The sequence below is a fragment of the Neodiprion pinetum genome, chromosome 4 (genome assembly GCF_021155775.2).
Source record: "Neodiprion pinetum isolate iyNeoPine1 chromosome 4, iyNeoPine1.2, whole genome shotgun sequence".
Lineage (NCBI taxonomy): Eukaryota > Metazoa > Arthropoda > Insecta > Hymenoptera > Diprionidae > Neodiprion > Neodiprion pinetum.
In genome coordinates this window covers 35,404,620-35,420,130 of record NC_060235.2, presented here as the reverse complement: position 1 = coordinate 35,420,130, position 15,511 = coordinate 35,404,620, and the positions used below count along the sequence as shown (strand labels likewise).

Below are 15,511 nucleotides of genomic sequence, written 5' to 3'. Positions count from 1 at the left end.
GCCAGAACACCGAAGGCGCTGTTTCTCACAGTGCAGGGATCGATCGATTTTTACTGAAGAGAAACAGCTTTTGGGTCAAGGTTGTATGTTATCCGGCTTTATACACGGTTATTTTTTCAAATCCACACGAGCATTCGGCACTACATCAATTTGCGCAGTCAAACTTCTGCAAACGAAACATGTCATGTACGTAATTGATTTACTAGACCGTGTTTTCCTTTACCGAATCTTTTCCTTTCTTGATTTGCAATGAAATTTTTTTTCTCTCTCTCTCCGTTATTATCGTTACAGCCTCCCTGCCTTCCTGCGCGGCGTTATAATATTATACAAGTATAAGGTGTAACCTTGCCGCGAGACTTTTGAAAATAAATATGTATGTTATGTATATTAATGCACGTCCGTTAGAGCAAACATATATTTCCGGTGAGGTATTACCTTTCAATGAAAATAATCAATGCGCAGATTGTCGATCGAATAATACCTGCGATCGCTTCGATGTTTTGAATTAGGTTAAATATAGTATATGTATACGCATCGGGAACTATAAGCAATGTTTTGATATTGCTGAGCAGAGAAGCCACTTAGAGCAGCGTGCTGTATGATTTATTTCGAAGCGCGGGGAAGCTGAAAATTGGAAAAATATCTTCTCCTTATTGACTCCTATATTTAGATGACATACTTGTAGATCTTCTACGCCGTGAAAATACCGTCATACGGGTACCTATTGTATACCTATTTGCACGATGTATGGGTGAGTTCACTCGAGTCTCGGTGCGAACTTCCTGTCGAAATTATTATACTTTTCTGAATCGCGGCTGTGGGAATGAAAATCTTTAGCGCCTTTTAAAATAAGATACGAAAAGATTGTCGCGATGGCCAAATTATACCAGTTTCTCCGTGCAATATAGTTTTATGGTTAAGCCTCTTAAAACGTTCTACAACGTTTCCTCCCGCGGAACTCTGGGATACCGAGAGAACGAACGATTACACATCATGTAATCGGCTTAAACTCAATTAATCAATGTCGCACGAAATTTACCACGAAAGTTCACCGCGACACGATTCGAATTCTTTTCCTCGCAACACCGCAGCGGAATCACCCGTTATTCAAAAGTCCGGAGCAAAGTGAAAAGTCGGCAATCCAATTTCGGTAGACAACTTTGACGTTAACGTGAATTCTCTTTGGAAATTGTCAACCAATAAACATTTCACGCGACATTTTCGATACGTTGTAACCTTCGCTTCTAGGTGAGGTTCCGTTGGACTACTCTTTGCATAACTGGGGCAAGTACCATACTTGGCAGAAGACGAAAAAGAGGAATGAAGACCGAACTAATTGGATTGTACTCGATATTTTATCGCGCATCCGTACAATCGAATTTCAATAAACGGAGTGTTTTCTCAGCTATTCTGTTATTACTTTTCCGACGTGATTGATTTGTACTTTGTTGCATAATAATTCGCAATGTTTTGCATAATTCCATAGACTTAGCCGCAAGTGCAAGGAAAACATCGTCAATAATCAACTTCAAGACGATGCAGCGGGTTGAAGAGTGTGAAGGGATAAAATATTTTGCGAAACATAGCGTTGGACGTCACACAACCGTTCGGCATCTTATCAGAATGCGAATGAAATAGGTATATGAAATTAGAATTTCTCCTGCATTACTATCCCGAGTACGTGGATATTGGATGCGCCGTCCGACGTGGGAATGCATCCACAGATTCGCGAATTGGTTATACCTAGCCTGTATAGTATAATATGTCGTCTATTTCCGTTCGATGCCCAACTTGTCCTTCACCGGATTAACGTCACTGGTACTGACGCATTATTCATAAGCTCGTCGAAACTGGCTGCTGTCGTATGGGAGTTTATAGGTTTGCGCATTGGAAAGAGAGGGCTAAGAAATTTCGCGATCTGTGACTCCAAGTATAGTTTGCATAAAAAGTTATGTTGCCCTATGTAACGAGGAAAAATATTTTCAGACATTTTTCCCACGCAATTCCACCGTAATTCAAACGTCGAAACAAACGTAATAATGCAAAAAGTGCTACGCGTGGAATCAATTTTTGAAAAATTTATATTTCATCGCTACATTTTGTCGTAAATGACGAAAGGTCATCATGAGCGATACCGTAATCTAATCGTTATTAGTCCGCATAGTGGACAAATTTACTACAAGTCATGCTCGCAGAGCAGTGAATACGATTTGCGTAATAAATCCTCGAAAATTCTAAGCCATGAATTATTCACAAGTCATCCCGTTGAATTGCGAAACCATAAGTGCATCGTGCCATTCGTTCAAGAGTCGTTCGAGATTCCTTACTCCATAGGCTTACGTAACGTATCTATCGAATTAAATTTTTGCAAAGGAACCTTACACCCGGTGTTACAACGGATAGAAAACTCTTCGAAGAAGATAGAGAAGATTAATTCCTTTAGTCATTGTTTAAGCATCGGAAACTCACTCGCCCGGATCATTCCGAAATCGTCATCAAACGCAGTTTCGCTTTCATGAAAATCGAGCCTGGGTATTGAATTTTGAACACGGACCGAATGCGTTCCACTTTATACGTACGAAGAAAATAATTCCCGTTCTACCGAGGCTTAACTTGTTTCATGGGCAAAATTTCAATCTCGTTACCTTTCAACCCTCATCTTTCATGCGGAATAAATCTCCTTCGGCTGTGTATTGTAAGCTGATATATTATACCATATATCGAACGTAGTACAAAGTACACGACTGGCTAAAGTTTTACGTGAAAATCTAATGGTCGGATAGTGTATCGATCATACCCGTACCGTCGCGATATTAATTTATAACGTAGAGACAAATTGATGCTACGATGATAGATGAACTCGTTGACGTTTAAACAAGTAAAACGGAGTTCCAAGTAGCGCAGTATATGCCACCAACTGTTCGCGAAGTTACTTTGAAAACAATAAAGACAAACCCAGGGATGCCGAAGCAAGCTAACTGTAGGTGATTATAATTAGCGCATGTCACAGACATTTCTCGACGAGTTATAAAACCTGAGACGAAAGTGTGCGGCCATTAATAAAACGAGTTCGAAAGACCAGCGTGAAAGTGAACAGAAACGTGATAGCGGGGATGAGAGTTGAACAATTTTTCTTATCTACGAGCCCATTGATCTTGCCGCAACTCTGCACCGATCTACGGGCAATATTTCTAAAAACTTAAAATTCTGAAGCGGATGGGATAAGCGGTTCAACGCCAACGTACCGACACGATACACGTACTGGCTTCTCTGCCAGGCTATCTCCACCATCGAACCTCTTATCACAGAGCAGATAGCGATGCAACGCGGTGAACATCGAGCATTGGTTTTCCGAAAGGTGGGCTCGAGAAGCGAGAAACTTGAAACCTCGAGTGTTCGCAAAATTCAAAATACACAAAGTCGTTGTCGTCTCACGGCAAGGTTTACAGTCTCGACCAGAGGAAGACAAAGGGCATGCCGAATACAAGCATGTCAATGAACTCGCTGAAATGTCGGCAGATATATATATGAGGATACAGCCTCGCGTCCATTACATTAGCTGGATCAACTTTCACCATACCTACGACTATCCCCTCAACAACAGCAGGATGCGTTCTGCGTTCGTTCGGGTGCAAACCCAACGTTGGTGGGTCTGTGCAGATATTCGCGGCAGGTCAGTTCCTCACGGGACTTCACCGAGTCGCGTTTGTCGCGGTGTCAGACTGGCCAGGGTGTTCTCCAACTGATCCAAGGAGACCCTGCAGACGCGAGGGGGTTAGGGTGGAGCGATTTGCGCGGGAAACCTGCGCGCCAAGAGTGCGCAACGCGCTGCAAGTTGTGGGTGCACGGGTGCGGGCGACTCGCTTTCGAAAATTCTGCAAGTGCTGAATTTTCGAATTTCCCCTCCCACCCAACGCCGCCCCCGCACTCCCACGTCCTCGTTTTTTCACCTTCCAAGCTTCCAAGCGTAGGCGAGTTGCGGAGGAGTCGCTGCTGCTGGGGTTTCAATGAACTACCCGAGCTTCGGAAGCGACGACTAGCCAGAGGGGGTGACCCGTAATGAGAACATGACTGATCACCTCCAACTTACAATTAGCGGCGTTCCCGGTAAAACGGTTGCTGACAACCTGCATCATAGGCGCAATTCAGGCTTTGTACGCGGCATCCAGGGATTGCCACGGCCGGTGATTGATACATCGACTAGGTATAAAATTGCTGAATTCGACGAGAAACGAGACACCCTGGAATGCATCACGCGATGTGCTTCTACTCACGTATCACTGCTGAATTGCACAATACCTAGATGCTTACGATATCTAGATATATTATCGCGTGAAGCCGTTTGTTTGTTTCAGCTCGAGGCAATTCTCACGTTAAATGCGTACAATGCTCAATTCGATCAGCGTCCATTCAACTGTTCCGTTTAATTTGTACACACTGCCAGACTGCGGTCTCATCGGCACGACTTTTAATTAACTCCGTTATGAGTATCATAGTCAAAACATTCGCGATATTCATTCGAAGTTTAAACGAAACGGAATTCTCTTACTTTTACTTCTGCTTGTTCGTTATATTCAAAGGCACGTGTAATAACAAATAATTTTTACTTCCAACGTGGCACGGGGAATTACGCGATGCGCGTGCTCTTTCGATCGAAAATACTTTGGACTGCGAGGTGTACTCAAGCAGCTTTATCGATTGGCTATAGTAAGCACACATCTTATACATATGCTCGGTTAAGTTATTCTAGCAGGTTCTCTTATCCCTGCAGTCTGTGATATTGTACATGCACAAAAAAAAAAAGTTAACGAAATCGATAAACCTCGTGGATGGTGTAAATATTTGGAGAAGAAAAAAAAAATATTACATCGTAAGTAAGGAGAAAAACTGTTCCCACGAAATATAAACGTATACGTATATTTGAAAGTAATCGTATCAACTGCTACTTAAGATCAGCAGCGAATGGAATAAAGAAATTATATTTCATGACTAAAATATGAGAGAGGTTGAACAACTCGGTCGGATTTTGACTGGAATCAAACTGAGAAACGCAGCTGCGATCAAAAAGCGACAGACGTCATTGCCAGATATCCGGTATAGATATCACTCAGTCTTAAATTCAACGAAATTCTCTACGCATTTCTGGTATCATAATACTCGAGGGTCTCGACATTACCGGTTCTTACACAGGAAATGACGAGCCTTTCTTCAATCTACCCTTATTGTTAGACATTCGATATGAAGTTTGTTTCGTTCCAAATATGGCTACCTCGAGTATCACTTCAAATGATGAAACAGCCAAACACTCAAAATTGACTCTATACTTGTAATTACTCGAGAGGGTATCAAACTATGACACGATTGAAATCCAAGCTTCAATCGTTATTATACCGGGTGTATAGCGAGGTGATTATTTTTCATTCTCCGCAGCATCGTCGTTTCTCCTGCGGAAAAAGTAAACTCTCGAGCAAACTGGCTTCAATCGATACTCCAATATATCTGTATATATGTACAGATATACGTACATATACGTGCGGGTGGGTGAATTTTTTTTTTTTTTTTTTTCTTCCGCGACAACGTTCGTGATTATTAAATGCCGAAGGACCATATTGCTCGGAGCCATCGTGCGGCAATTCATGCGATATCGTTGTATTGCATATCGCACGTTTTCACGTTAACGTTATCCAGGCTTCATAGGTCGATTAAATTGAAATAAAATGCTTATTTGGAAAGTGAAAGCGCGAGTATGAAAGCATGTCGATTCGCAAACGCTTCCTACTTATACGGTAACAAATTATTACGAAATACCCCGGGATGTTGTTGTAATGAAAGGCCACGAACAATTACGCGAACACAGGCTTTTATAAACACGGAACGTATTATAATGCGTATAATAGACGTAACGTGAAATTGGATAATATTTTTTGATTATAAAACGATCGGCCAACGCCCTTCGAAAATCGAATAGCATGGCGAAGCACGCAAAGGTGAAAGTTCGTTCATGACGACTTGGAAAACACGCGGTCAAACGCAGAAACGATTCTTGAGGTGTTTAACCCGAATTTGATCACTTTTATTTATTCGGCGCTTTCAATGTAAAAATAATAAAACAATTCTCATCGCTTCCCGTCCTGCAGGCCGAGCATAAGTGACAGTCGAAATTTTGCAACACAACGAAGAGATCGCGAGGCGGAAGAATAAGTGACGGGAAAATAACTTTTTACACGCGTTGTAAAGTGAAAAGTTAAGGCCTATCGGTATCGAGATAAAGTGTTGCAAAGTTGCCAACTCGGTACGACGATCCTGTATTACTTTTGGTACGATATAACGTTCGAAGGCGTGTAATAAGGTAGTCGGTTAGGCACGCTGGAAGAATAATTTCCATTGAAGAGTGAAAAGCTTTTGGTCGATTCGTATTTGCTGGAAAACGACACGAAAACCGGAAATTAATTAGGGTCGTGAAAAGCTTTGATTCCGAACTCCCTGCAGATTAATACGCAACTTGTTATTAAGTATTCCGTCCTTCAGCCATGTATAATGCAGGTTAGATTATGAATACGGGGGCTCGAGTGCTATGTCGCAATCACGAAGATTGGTTTGGCTGGGAACGGTAATACCACTAAACCACCCCCGCGAATTTACGGCGCGTTGATGATTTTGCTGTGGAACTTTTGCGACTTGAGCGTAAATGCTTTCATTCGTAATTGATCGGGTGAAAGCTCGCAGTACACGTTAGAGATTCAATAATGATAAAGTAACCAGTAAAATGTTGAGTACACGCGTAATTTCAGATCGAAATTGGCTACTTTCAGAGATCGCTTAATTCTCAGCTTACTCACAATTAGTCTCTAAATTTTGTGGAGCGAAAACTGAGCCACTCTGAATTCAACGAGGTTTTACTTTATATGGGGAGTCGAGAAAAAATATTCAGAAAATTGGAGAGATCTTGAAAATTTTCTCGAGGGAAATCTCGCTCCGGACGAGGAAACTTAGAAAGAAGCTTGAAAGAATTAAACAGCACTCCAAATATTTTGTGGGTGAAAATCTCTTGGAGTGACTCGATTTTCATTGCGAAAAAGCGACACTTCACGGTGTAAAATTTAGAGAGTATTGAGCACTTTGAAACCTAACCGCGAGCATAGTATAGGTATTATGTATTGTTATGTGTACATAACGGCTTTCATTTGAATACCGTTCAGTACATAAGATCGTCTTATGTAAGGTACGGAAAACCCTTTCCCGAGGTTTCTGTTTCCTTGCATCAATCGATTCGGTGAAAATAGCCGGAAATTACGGGAAAAGTAACCACGAGGGTTTTCTATCCAGTCTTATGTCAGCAATAAAAGAACTGATAGGTAAAAATCATGTTTATCCGGGAACCTTGACCGATCCGTTCGATTATACCGTCAGAAACAAATGTTCAAGCACTTTTTAGCATAGCCTTGTAAATAGTGTGAAATATTATCATTGCAACATTGCATAAAAGTGTAGATAAAATGTGGTATTGACAACAGAATTCCGTTTTGCGAGTTGTGGCGTTGAATTGCTGAATGGGAGGTTTAGAATTACTTGAAGCGACTTACCTGTACTGATCGGTAAATATCCTGAAAATAAAAATTTACTGTTATTTCACCAAAGTTCCATTATATTGACATGCTGCAACGAATACACGTCCCTCCTTGTTAGTGTAAAATGAAAATTTCAACCTCTTTATCGAAGAGTCGACGTAGGTAGAGGGAATTTACGTACACAATCGAATCTCACGTCATAACTACATCATTGTGCCTCGTGATGTAACTCACGGTTAAAATTTTGCACCGTGAAACTGTCTCGACGATAAGAAACATCAGACCTGAATCTTACAGGCGGACTCTACTCGTGAAATAAAAATTTCAGCCACACAACTTCACGAATACGCACTCTCGATTATCTAAGTATGACAATTTTCTAAATTTCGCATATGAGAAATTTTTCGGGTTAAGGGATGTGTACTCGTCACAAAATTACATTAGGTTAAGTATACGTATTTTAATATTAGTGAAACAATTGGCAATAAATGTATGATGTATAAAAAATGATACCCCAGATTCATAGAAAATCTGGTGCAGTGTGGTGTCAGAGAAATAGAGTCAGGAAATAGTTGAAGAAGCAGTAGTCAGTAAAATAGCAGGTAAGCGTTACTTGCTACAGAGTGTCAAAGAAAACGGTGAATTTTCAAACTCGGATGTCGACTTGCGAGGGTCGTCGTATTTAAGTATCACTTACGATTAATTTTACTGAAAGATAACAGCGTGTAAAATGACGACGTACATATTTGTCCGTGGTATTGAAAATTCACCCCAAGTTTTACAGGCACATAAATTGCTATGCGACAGGAAAATTTTTGCTACACATGCAAACTACTTGTACGTAGTAAAGTAATAAAGACTTTGTGACATTAGGCGATATAAGTACAGAAGCGAGAATTTTGAGAATATATACGTAGGTATATCGTTATAGTTGATAGTGACAAGCTGTTATTTTTTATGTGTTGTATACGACAGAAGAAAGTAGTGTTAGCTATGTGGATTATAACCCATTAGTCAACGTCTAAGAAGGAACTAAGAAACGTAAATGCAATATAGAAAAGAGTACATACGCGCGCTCGACAGGCGGCTCTGTCTCTTTGAACCTGTAACCCAAGGATCACAAATGCAATGACTTTATCATATCCCACACCCACTAAAAGCGTTTAATTGATTATGTTTTACCATTGCTTTTGACAAACTCCGAGGACTTTAGTAACGAGTGATGCTACGCAATGTATTCGTCAAGTATCTCAGAACTGATGAATAAAAGAAATAAGACCGGCAAAATCTGGTTTCAAGCTCGATGAAAAATTCTTAAAAACATCAAGTTATGTACCGTCGGAGAAAAGCTGGGGAATTGTAAATTGTAGCGTAGGTCACTCGGTACCGCGTTCCGAGAGGACAGTTCCAATACCCAAGCTCACAAAAATTAAATTGTTACAAAGTATAGAAAATAAATCAACTCTCTTTGCAAGCATCATATACCCTCACCAAAACAATGTGGTATATCTTCTAACTACACACAGATACACATTGTAGAAATAGAAATGATTTTTAACAGACTGAAACACGCGACAAAAAGATATGAAATAATTACCAAATGGATGACAAAAAAACATAAAATTAGTCGCCTACATTGACACGAGTAACATGCCATACGACTTCTTTTTGTTTTCTTCATATTATACACAATTTTTGAAAAATCAACTGCTTTCCTTTCATTCGGCTTTGTAAAAAAGAAATTTGATTGTTTAAAATAAAAAAAAAAATGTAACGAACACCGTCAATATGTCCGTGACAATTATACGACACAACGGTTGCTTAGAATCTTTTTTAATAAAGAAATGATGATAATTATTCAATACCGTTTTTAAATCCTTTTTCGGGCCTTTCAAACATTCGATATCGAAAATACTTGCGATCGAAAAAGTAGGTAAGTAATTGATTTATCGATATTGGAAATAATCGAGAAAGAAGGATAAAAGGGCCGACGCCTTCGGCATCTCAAGAATCTATTTACAGAAACCGTGTCACGGTCAGGAATTAATTTCTTGATCAAAGTTCAATAATTCATTCGTAAGATTGAAATGAGCGAGCATTGCGGTTGCAAAAACAGATTTCAGGGAACCTCACTGGAAACGAGTGATAATTATTGAGATTATCCAAACTGCAAATAGATATGGCCAGATTAATTTGGTCGTGAATTATGTTGGATCAGCTCCGTTTCATTTGGTGGAGTAAAAAAGTATACGAAAAAAATACCCGTGACAAACCATCGTTAAGGATTTTTTTTGCAGTCGCGCTTTATGACGTTTAGACACAACTCGAGTTAGGTATCGAGAAAAGTATGAATACTCATTTTGTTATATAATTTCACCGTAGTCGCAGGGTCAGCCGTGACGTCATAATTTCCATAAGAGGTAAAACTGCGGTAGAACGGGGTGGAAGAACGAGAACCGAGAGTCGAACATTAATTATGATTGAAAATACCATTCAAATGTCTCTACGGGTTAGGAATTGAGACGCGAATGTTTGCGGTCTTGGGCTGAATTACCTTGGCCTTCGTTCACCCCAGGTGAGCATGATATATACATAACGAATAACACGCATAATATGCATAAGTATATTTGCCAAGGGCTTTTTAGTCACAAGTGATTCGAAATCAAGGTTCAACAAAAATTAATTATATCGAGTTCTAAATTCATTTTCATTATCGCTCATTGGTTTGTTTAATTTGTGCGTTCAGTATAGTTGAGTAGTTAGAAAAGAGGTGATCTCAAAATTTGAATAATAACCGTGAATTCTATTTTCACTGATACGCGACGATCTGCGTATTTGAAAACAATCATGTAATATCGGAGAAATACAGCAAATCAAAATTAATTTTCAAATTTACATTGGACGAAATACTTGAGAACAAAGGCTTTGTTGGAAAATTAATTTCGAAGAATTGATCGGTCTGAACTCAGGATGGTTCAATGACGCTACCGCAAAGTTGCGGAGTGGAGCTACTATGCACGCAGGCTAGGGTGTTTTCTACATTATCGACTGCGGGTCACATTTGGTGATGAGTTACCGGCTACCGGTCAAATGATCTCACGTTATCGTTGGATGCCTACCTTATCAAAGGATGATATTTGCATCAACCATAACGAGAACCGATCAATAGTTACCTACTTTTTCAAACTACTACGTATTACGAGATCTGGATGAAATATTATTCTAGGAGAAAAAAGGATATTCTACTTGATCGCAACACATTACACAGTATTGAAATTTTTCTATCATACTTGAGTATTTGAAACCAACAATTACTTTGATAAGATAACCCAACACTTACAAAATCGAAAAAGGGATTTCATTTAGCTAAAATTTATTCTTTACGTATTCAGGATTCAATGCAAACGTACATAGTTACACATACACGGATTCATATGAAGACGGACACACTCGACACTGTACTGTAATTACGACAACTTTTTTCCAACTATTTCGCATCGACACTGTGATGCACGGCAATTCGATTCACGTGATTACCGAAGCCGAAATTTCCTTTCTTATCTATATATTTCTTTCCTTTTAGTTTTGCAAATGTAACCATTACCATATGCACATAATTCTCGTAAGGTACAGTGGAACAAAGCTATTATTTATGTATATTATATGCAATGATTAATAGATAATCGTAAACCTTGAATTTTTGATCTCTCGAATTTTTTTTTTTTTTTTTCAACAAGTATGAATTCGCTACGCGACGGCCACATGCTGTTTAGTTTAGCCCAGATGTTAGACCAATACTTCTGCGCACTATCCATATATGTACAGATACTAGGGTGTTTGAGAAGAAATATTAGTTGCGATTTTCCACCGTTGGATCCTCTTGAAAGAAGTTATTTAGGTTAAACGAAAGATACTGTCAAATAATGAGCGTTCTACGTTATGTTAAAAAAAGTAAAAATTTCAAATGAGCGCGTTCTTCCATACATAAGGTAGAACGCTCATCTTTTTCAGAATCTTTCTTTTCACTCGAACAAGCCTTTTAGGGGGTGCACCAGGGTGGAAAATAATATACCAAGTTTTTTCCTTCTACGCTTTAATATACGTACGACACAAGTGGAAATATTTACGAGCTGATTATATCGATATTATTACCACTTGTGTAGTTACACTTTTGTAATTTTGATCAAGTCTCCCGATGTATCCGAGTCCCGTCAAGCTTAGACAGACGTAAAGACTCTGGGAAGCTCTTGTTCTAGACATTGAACCAGATCGATTGCCTAATGTGAGATAACACGGGTATAAGCATGACGTCATCCCGCTGTCAGTCACTCGGCACTAACCAAGCGAACGATCGAGGCGCGATGACGTAGGTTCGCGTCGTTGCGTCGCGTGTGTACCAGGTTGAAAATTGACGAAAAAAAAAAATCCAACTTTTCATACCGCAATACGTTCAATAAAGTCAAAATATCAATTGCTGTAACAAGAGCTTTTTCCAGTCTGTGGCGCGTCTCGAGCTTTTTCATACTTTCGACGTTACAGTTACGACAAGAACGCGGCGGTAACGTGGAAAAGAAACAAAAAGCGAAAAATAAAGCTATGATTGATAATATTCCGTCACATCGACATGTAAGAAAGTCCCCGAGGGGGAACGCCTCGCATGCAGGTGTAAAAGGATCCTCACCTCTCGCTTGCGATCGAGCTGTTCCTCGACATCGACTTCGGCGACATCTCAAAGTCGCTGTCACTTCGGTAGAGAAAACTTTCTCTCCTCTGGGGTAGCGTTTGGAGGACCAGCCCCGCACTCGGGGACGCACCCCCGCCACCCCCTGCACCGCCGTCCAACGGTGAGGCGCCATTTTCCACGTCAAAACTGTAACAAATAAGTCAAACGTTATTTATAAGATGCGTATAGGGGTATCGATATCAAGGGTATTTTTTTTCTCAGGGTAGATTGGGCTGCGTGAACGTGAGAATACCGAAAACGAAGACGATTAAACGAGCAAACATGATTGAATCGAAAAATCGAACGATGTAAGCGTGCGGTTTTTTAGCGACTTCTGCAATTCATCGATCGTTATAAAAATTTATTATTTCTGTGCACAAGAGCTCTAGGGTATGTAATTGTTTCAACAGATTTTTTTATATAATATTTGACGCCATTCGTTCCGGTAAGTTTTTAAAAAATCAAGTGTTTTCGATTTCTCTTCAAGATGATGTTTGGAATTATAAGTAACGTTGCACTGATATTCGGATGCGTAAGCTGATCAGCTTTGGATTATTCGCAATCGCTCTCTCTCTCTCTGTCTTTCTCAAAAAAATAAAAGAACCATCAATACAGCCTGCGAAACAATTGGCTTCAGCATTTCTCAAAATTGGTCGAAATTCCGGCTGAATATCGTAAAGGTTTTGTTTCAATTCAATGTCTGAAATTTTTTTTTGCACATCGACCTTTTGTCATTTTGTGATAACTGATTTTTATATGTTTCAACAGATATCGTTCTCATTCACATTAATGTTGTATATTGATCCATCTGAGTGGTAAATATCAGAAAGGCTGCAGTACTTAGCTGCTGTTTCAGTGCAGGTTTTCAAATAACTAATTACGGTACTGGGGGAACGCAGTACTTTTGTTTCACCGATATAAATGTTAAATTTATATACATGCCAGATGTACGATGATTTTGAACTAAAAATAAATTCGAATCCCCCCAAAAATAATTGATTTCGAACCACGGAATGCGGTCGATACATAGCGCAGGCTCACAAGACAAAACAAAAAAAAATGTGCCGAGGTCGAGATCCATCATTTCCTACGTGAATCAAAATATATTCAAAATAGCAAAACATCGGTATATTTTTTTCATATAACAATAATCTATATTTACACATACATGTAATATCCTAGTGTCACAATCAGCCAAAAGTTCAGTATTCCAATAAACTTCAAAGCCCAACAGTCCAAATGCTCAATATGCAGATAACCCTGAAAGATCAACACCCAAAACCCCAATAACTCCAGCCCTTGTGAAAACCCAATAACTGAATAACATTGGAAGCCCAAACCCCTATTATTCCAATAAGTGAATATCCCTCGAAGCCCAACCACGTAAAATCCTGACAAGTAAAATAAAAAATAGCCCCGGATGCTCGTCTCTGTAAAAACCCAATAAGCGAAAAAGTCGGAATACCCGATTGTGAAAAAAACCCAATAAGTAGACAAGTCCGTAAAGAACTCATGGGTAAATAAATCGGAAGGCCTAACCCTGGTAGGCTATGGGGCCTTTGGATTCGTTGCGCAACTAGCATGTTGGCCTCTAAAGGATATTTAGGTATCAACTTCCTTGGGGTATTCAGGGTATCGGGCTTTGTGGGGCTATCGGAGTATAATAGTTTTGCTTTTGGAGTTATCGAGGTTTTTAGCTTTTGGGATTATCGGAGTTTATCGGAGTATTGGACTTTTGGGTGATTGTGTTCTTTCATCTTCAAGTGATTATTTAACTGGTTTTTTGGCTTTGGCAGCCAAGATAGTCCATCGACCCCGACTTTTGACTCCAGATTCGTGTTCAGCGACTCAAAGTACATAGGAATCGACAGGTGTCGACCCCAGCACAGCATACCTTTTTATTTTGACGCCCTGTGTAACCAACCAATCCAAATTTTTACTCCTATGCCACATACAATGTTCAAGTTAAGTATCTCACGTATCGAAGTAGCCTCCAATTCGAGGGACTAAAAAACCTATAAAATCTCGCGTGTCACGTGATGATTCCAAATTTCAATGTTTGAAGCTAACCTGTGTAGGTTATCGGACTCGACGACGAGAATTTCGGTAGCTACGTCACTTATGGAAGAACGTTCCTCCAATCGGTCTTATTATCAATTAATTTCCTTACTCACGCAGCTAGTTATAGATATCAATTTAGAATCTACGGGCATTTCCCGGATTACACGATAGCGTGATGAAAATTTATATTTACGATAACTTTAGTTATAGAACACGAACATACGGGTTACAATATAATTATGGACGCGTACGTCGTGTGTGCGTGCTAGGAAAGATAACTCGGATATCATATTGGCAAGCGTGTACAATATGACTTGTAATTTAAAAGCTGTAGAGATTAATTTTCCTATCGTAATAAAGCTGCCGGGTGAGAAAGATAGAAAAGGGAAAAAACCAGAGGAATAAAAATAGTTAGCGGTATAAACGCGCGAATGTATACACTTGGGGTAATGATTAATTGCAGATTCATAGCGCGAAAACGATCGTAAATTCACGTTACGCGACGTTTAGTAACGCGTCGGTAGTAATATATATACGGTTAATTAATTAGCCAGGTGATGAAGAAGAAAGTTTTGCCCGAGAGACTCGTATATTTTATTCTGGAATGTTGGCAATCTGTTGGATGTACGTACATGTATATGCGGTCCGAGACGATCAGCTGTCCGCGGTCTTACTGATAACAATGAAACACGTTTCTCGCTTGGCTGTATCGTTAATTTTTATTCCTGTTATGATGCGTCGATGTACGAGATACGGAGCGTTTTTCATAATCTCCGATAGCAGAAAAAACCACTTGAAAGCGGCAAATTACGTGCGCGCCAGCTATTCTCTACAATTTAAGAACGCGACAAGCTCGGTTTGATTCGAGAAGAATCGCTTGTCGCATCGAGCTTGACAATGAATCTAATATTTCTGTTCATTCTGACGTCGCGTCCTTTTGCGATAGTTTGGCAAACGCGATAATAATTAGTGGAGGACTCGCCAGGCTGTTTCAACATAAATGTCAATTCTGTCACTGAGATTAAACGTCAAATTTAAGCCTAACTTACTGTTAGTGTTAACTGGTTTCAGCGAGCTTTGTTCATACAATTTGACAACAAAGAAACCCTCTCCCGATATTGTACGGCTAGAATTATAAGACGAGTAATTTGAAAAGTTC

At 39.7% G+C, this 15,511-nt stretch overlaps 1 protein-coding gene across 14 annotated transcripts in view; it reads right to left on the bottom strand.

Annotated features, from left to right (window-relative positions):
• dnc (phosphodiesterase dunce) overlaps positions 1 to 15,511 on the bottom strand; it is a 216,572-nt gene that overhangs the window by 65,818 nt on the left and 135,243 nt on the right. For 11 of the 14 annotated variants that reach the window (XM_069135689.1, XM_046623671.2, XM_046623672.2 and 8 more), the window contains 3 exons: positions 12,250 to 12,438; positions 8,639 to 8,671; positions 7,584 to 7,604 (listed from right to left, as the gene is read on the bottom strand). In XM_069135689.1, the coding sequence (XP_068991790.1) occupies positions 7,584 to 7,604; positions 8,639 to 8,671; positions 12,250 to 12,438 (243 nt within the window). The remainder of the gene's footprint in view (positions 1 to 7,583; positions 7,605 to 8,638; positions 8,672 to 12,249; positions 12,439 to 15,511) is intronic. The other 3 variants (XM_046623662.2, XM_046623664.2, XM_046623665.2) reach the window with 3 other exon arrangements.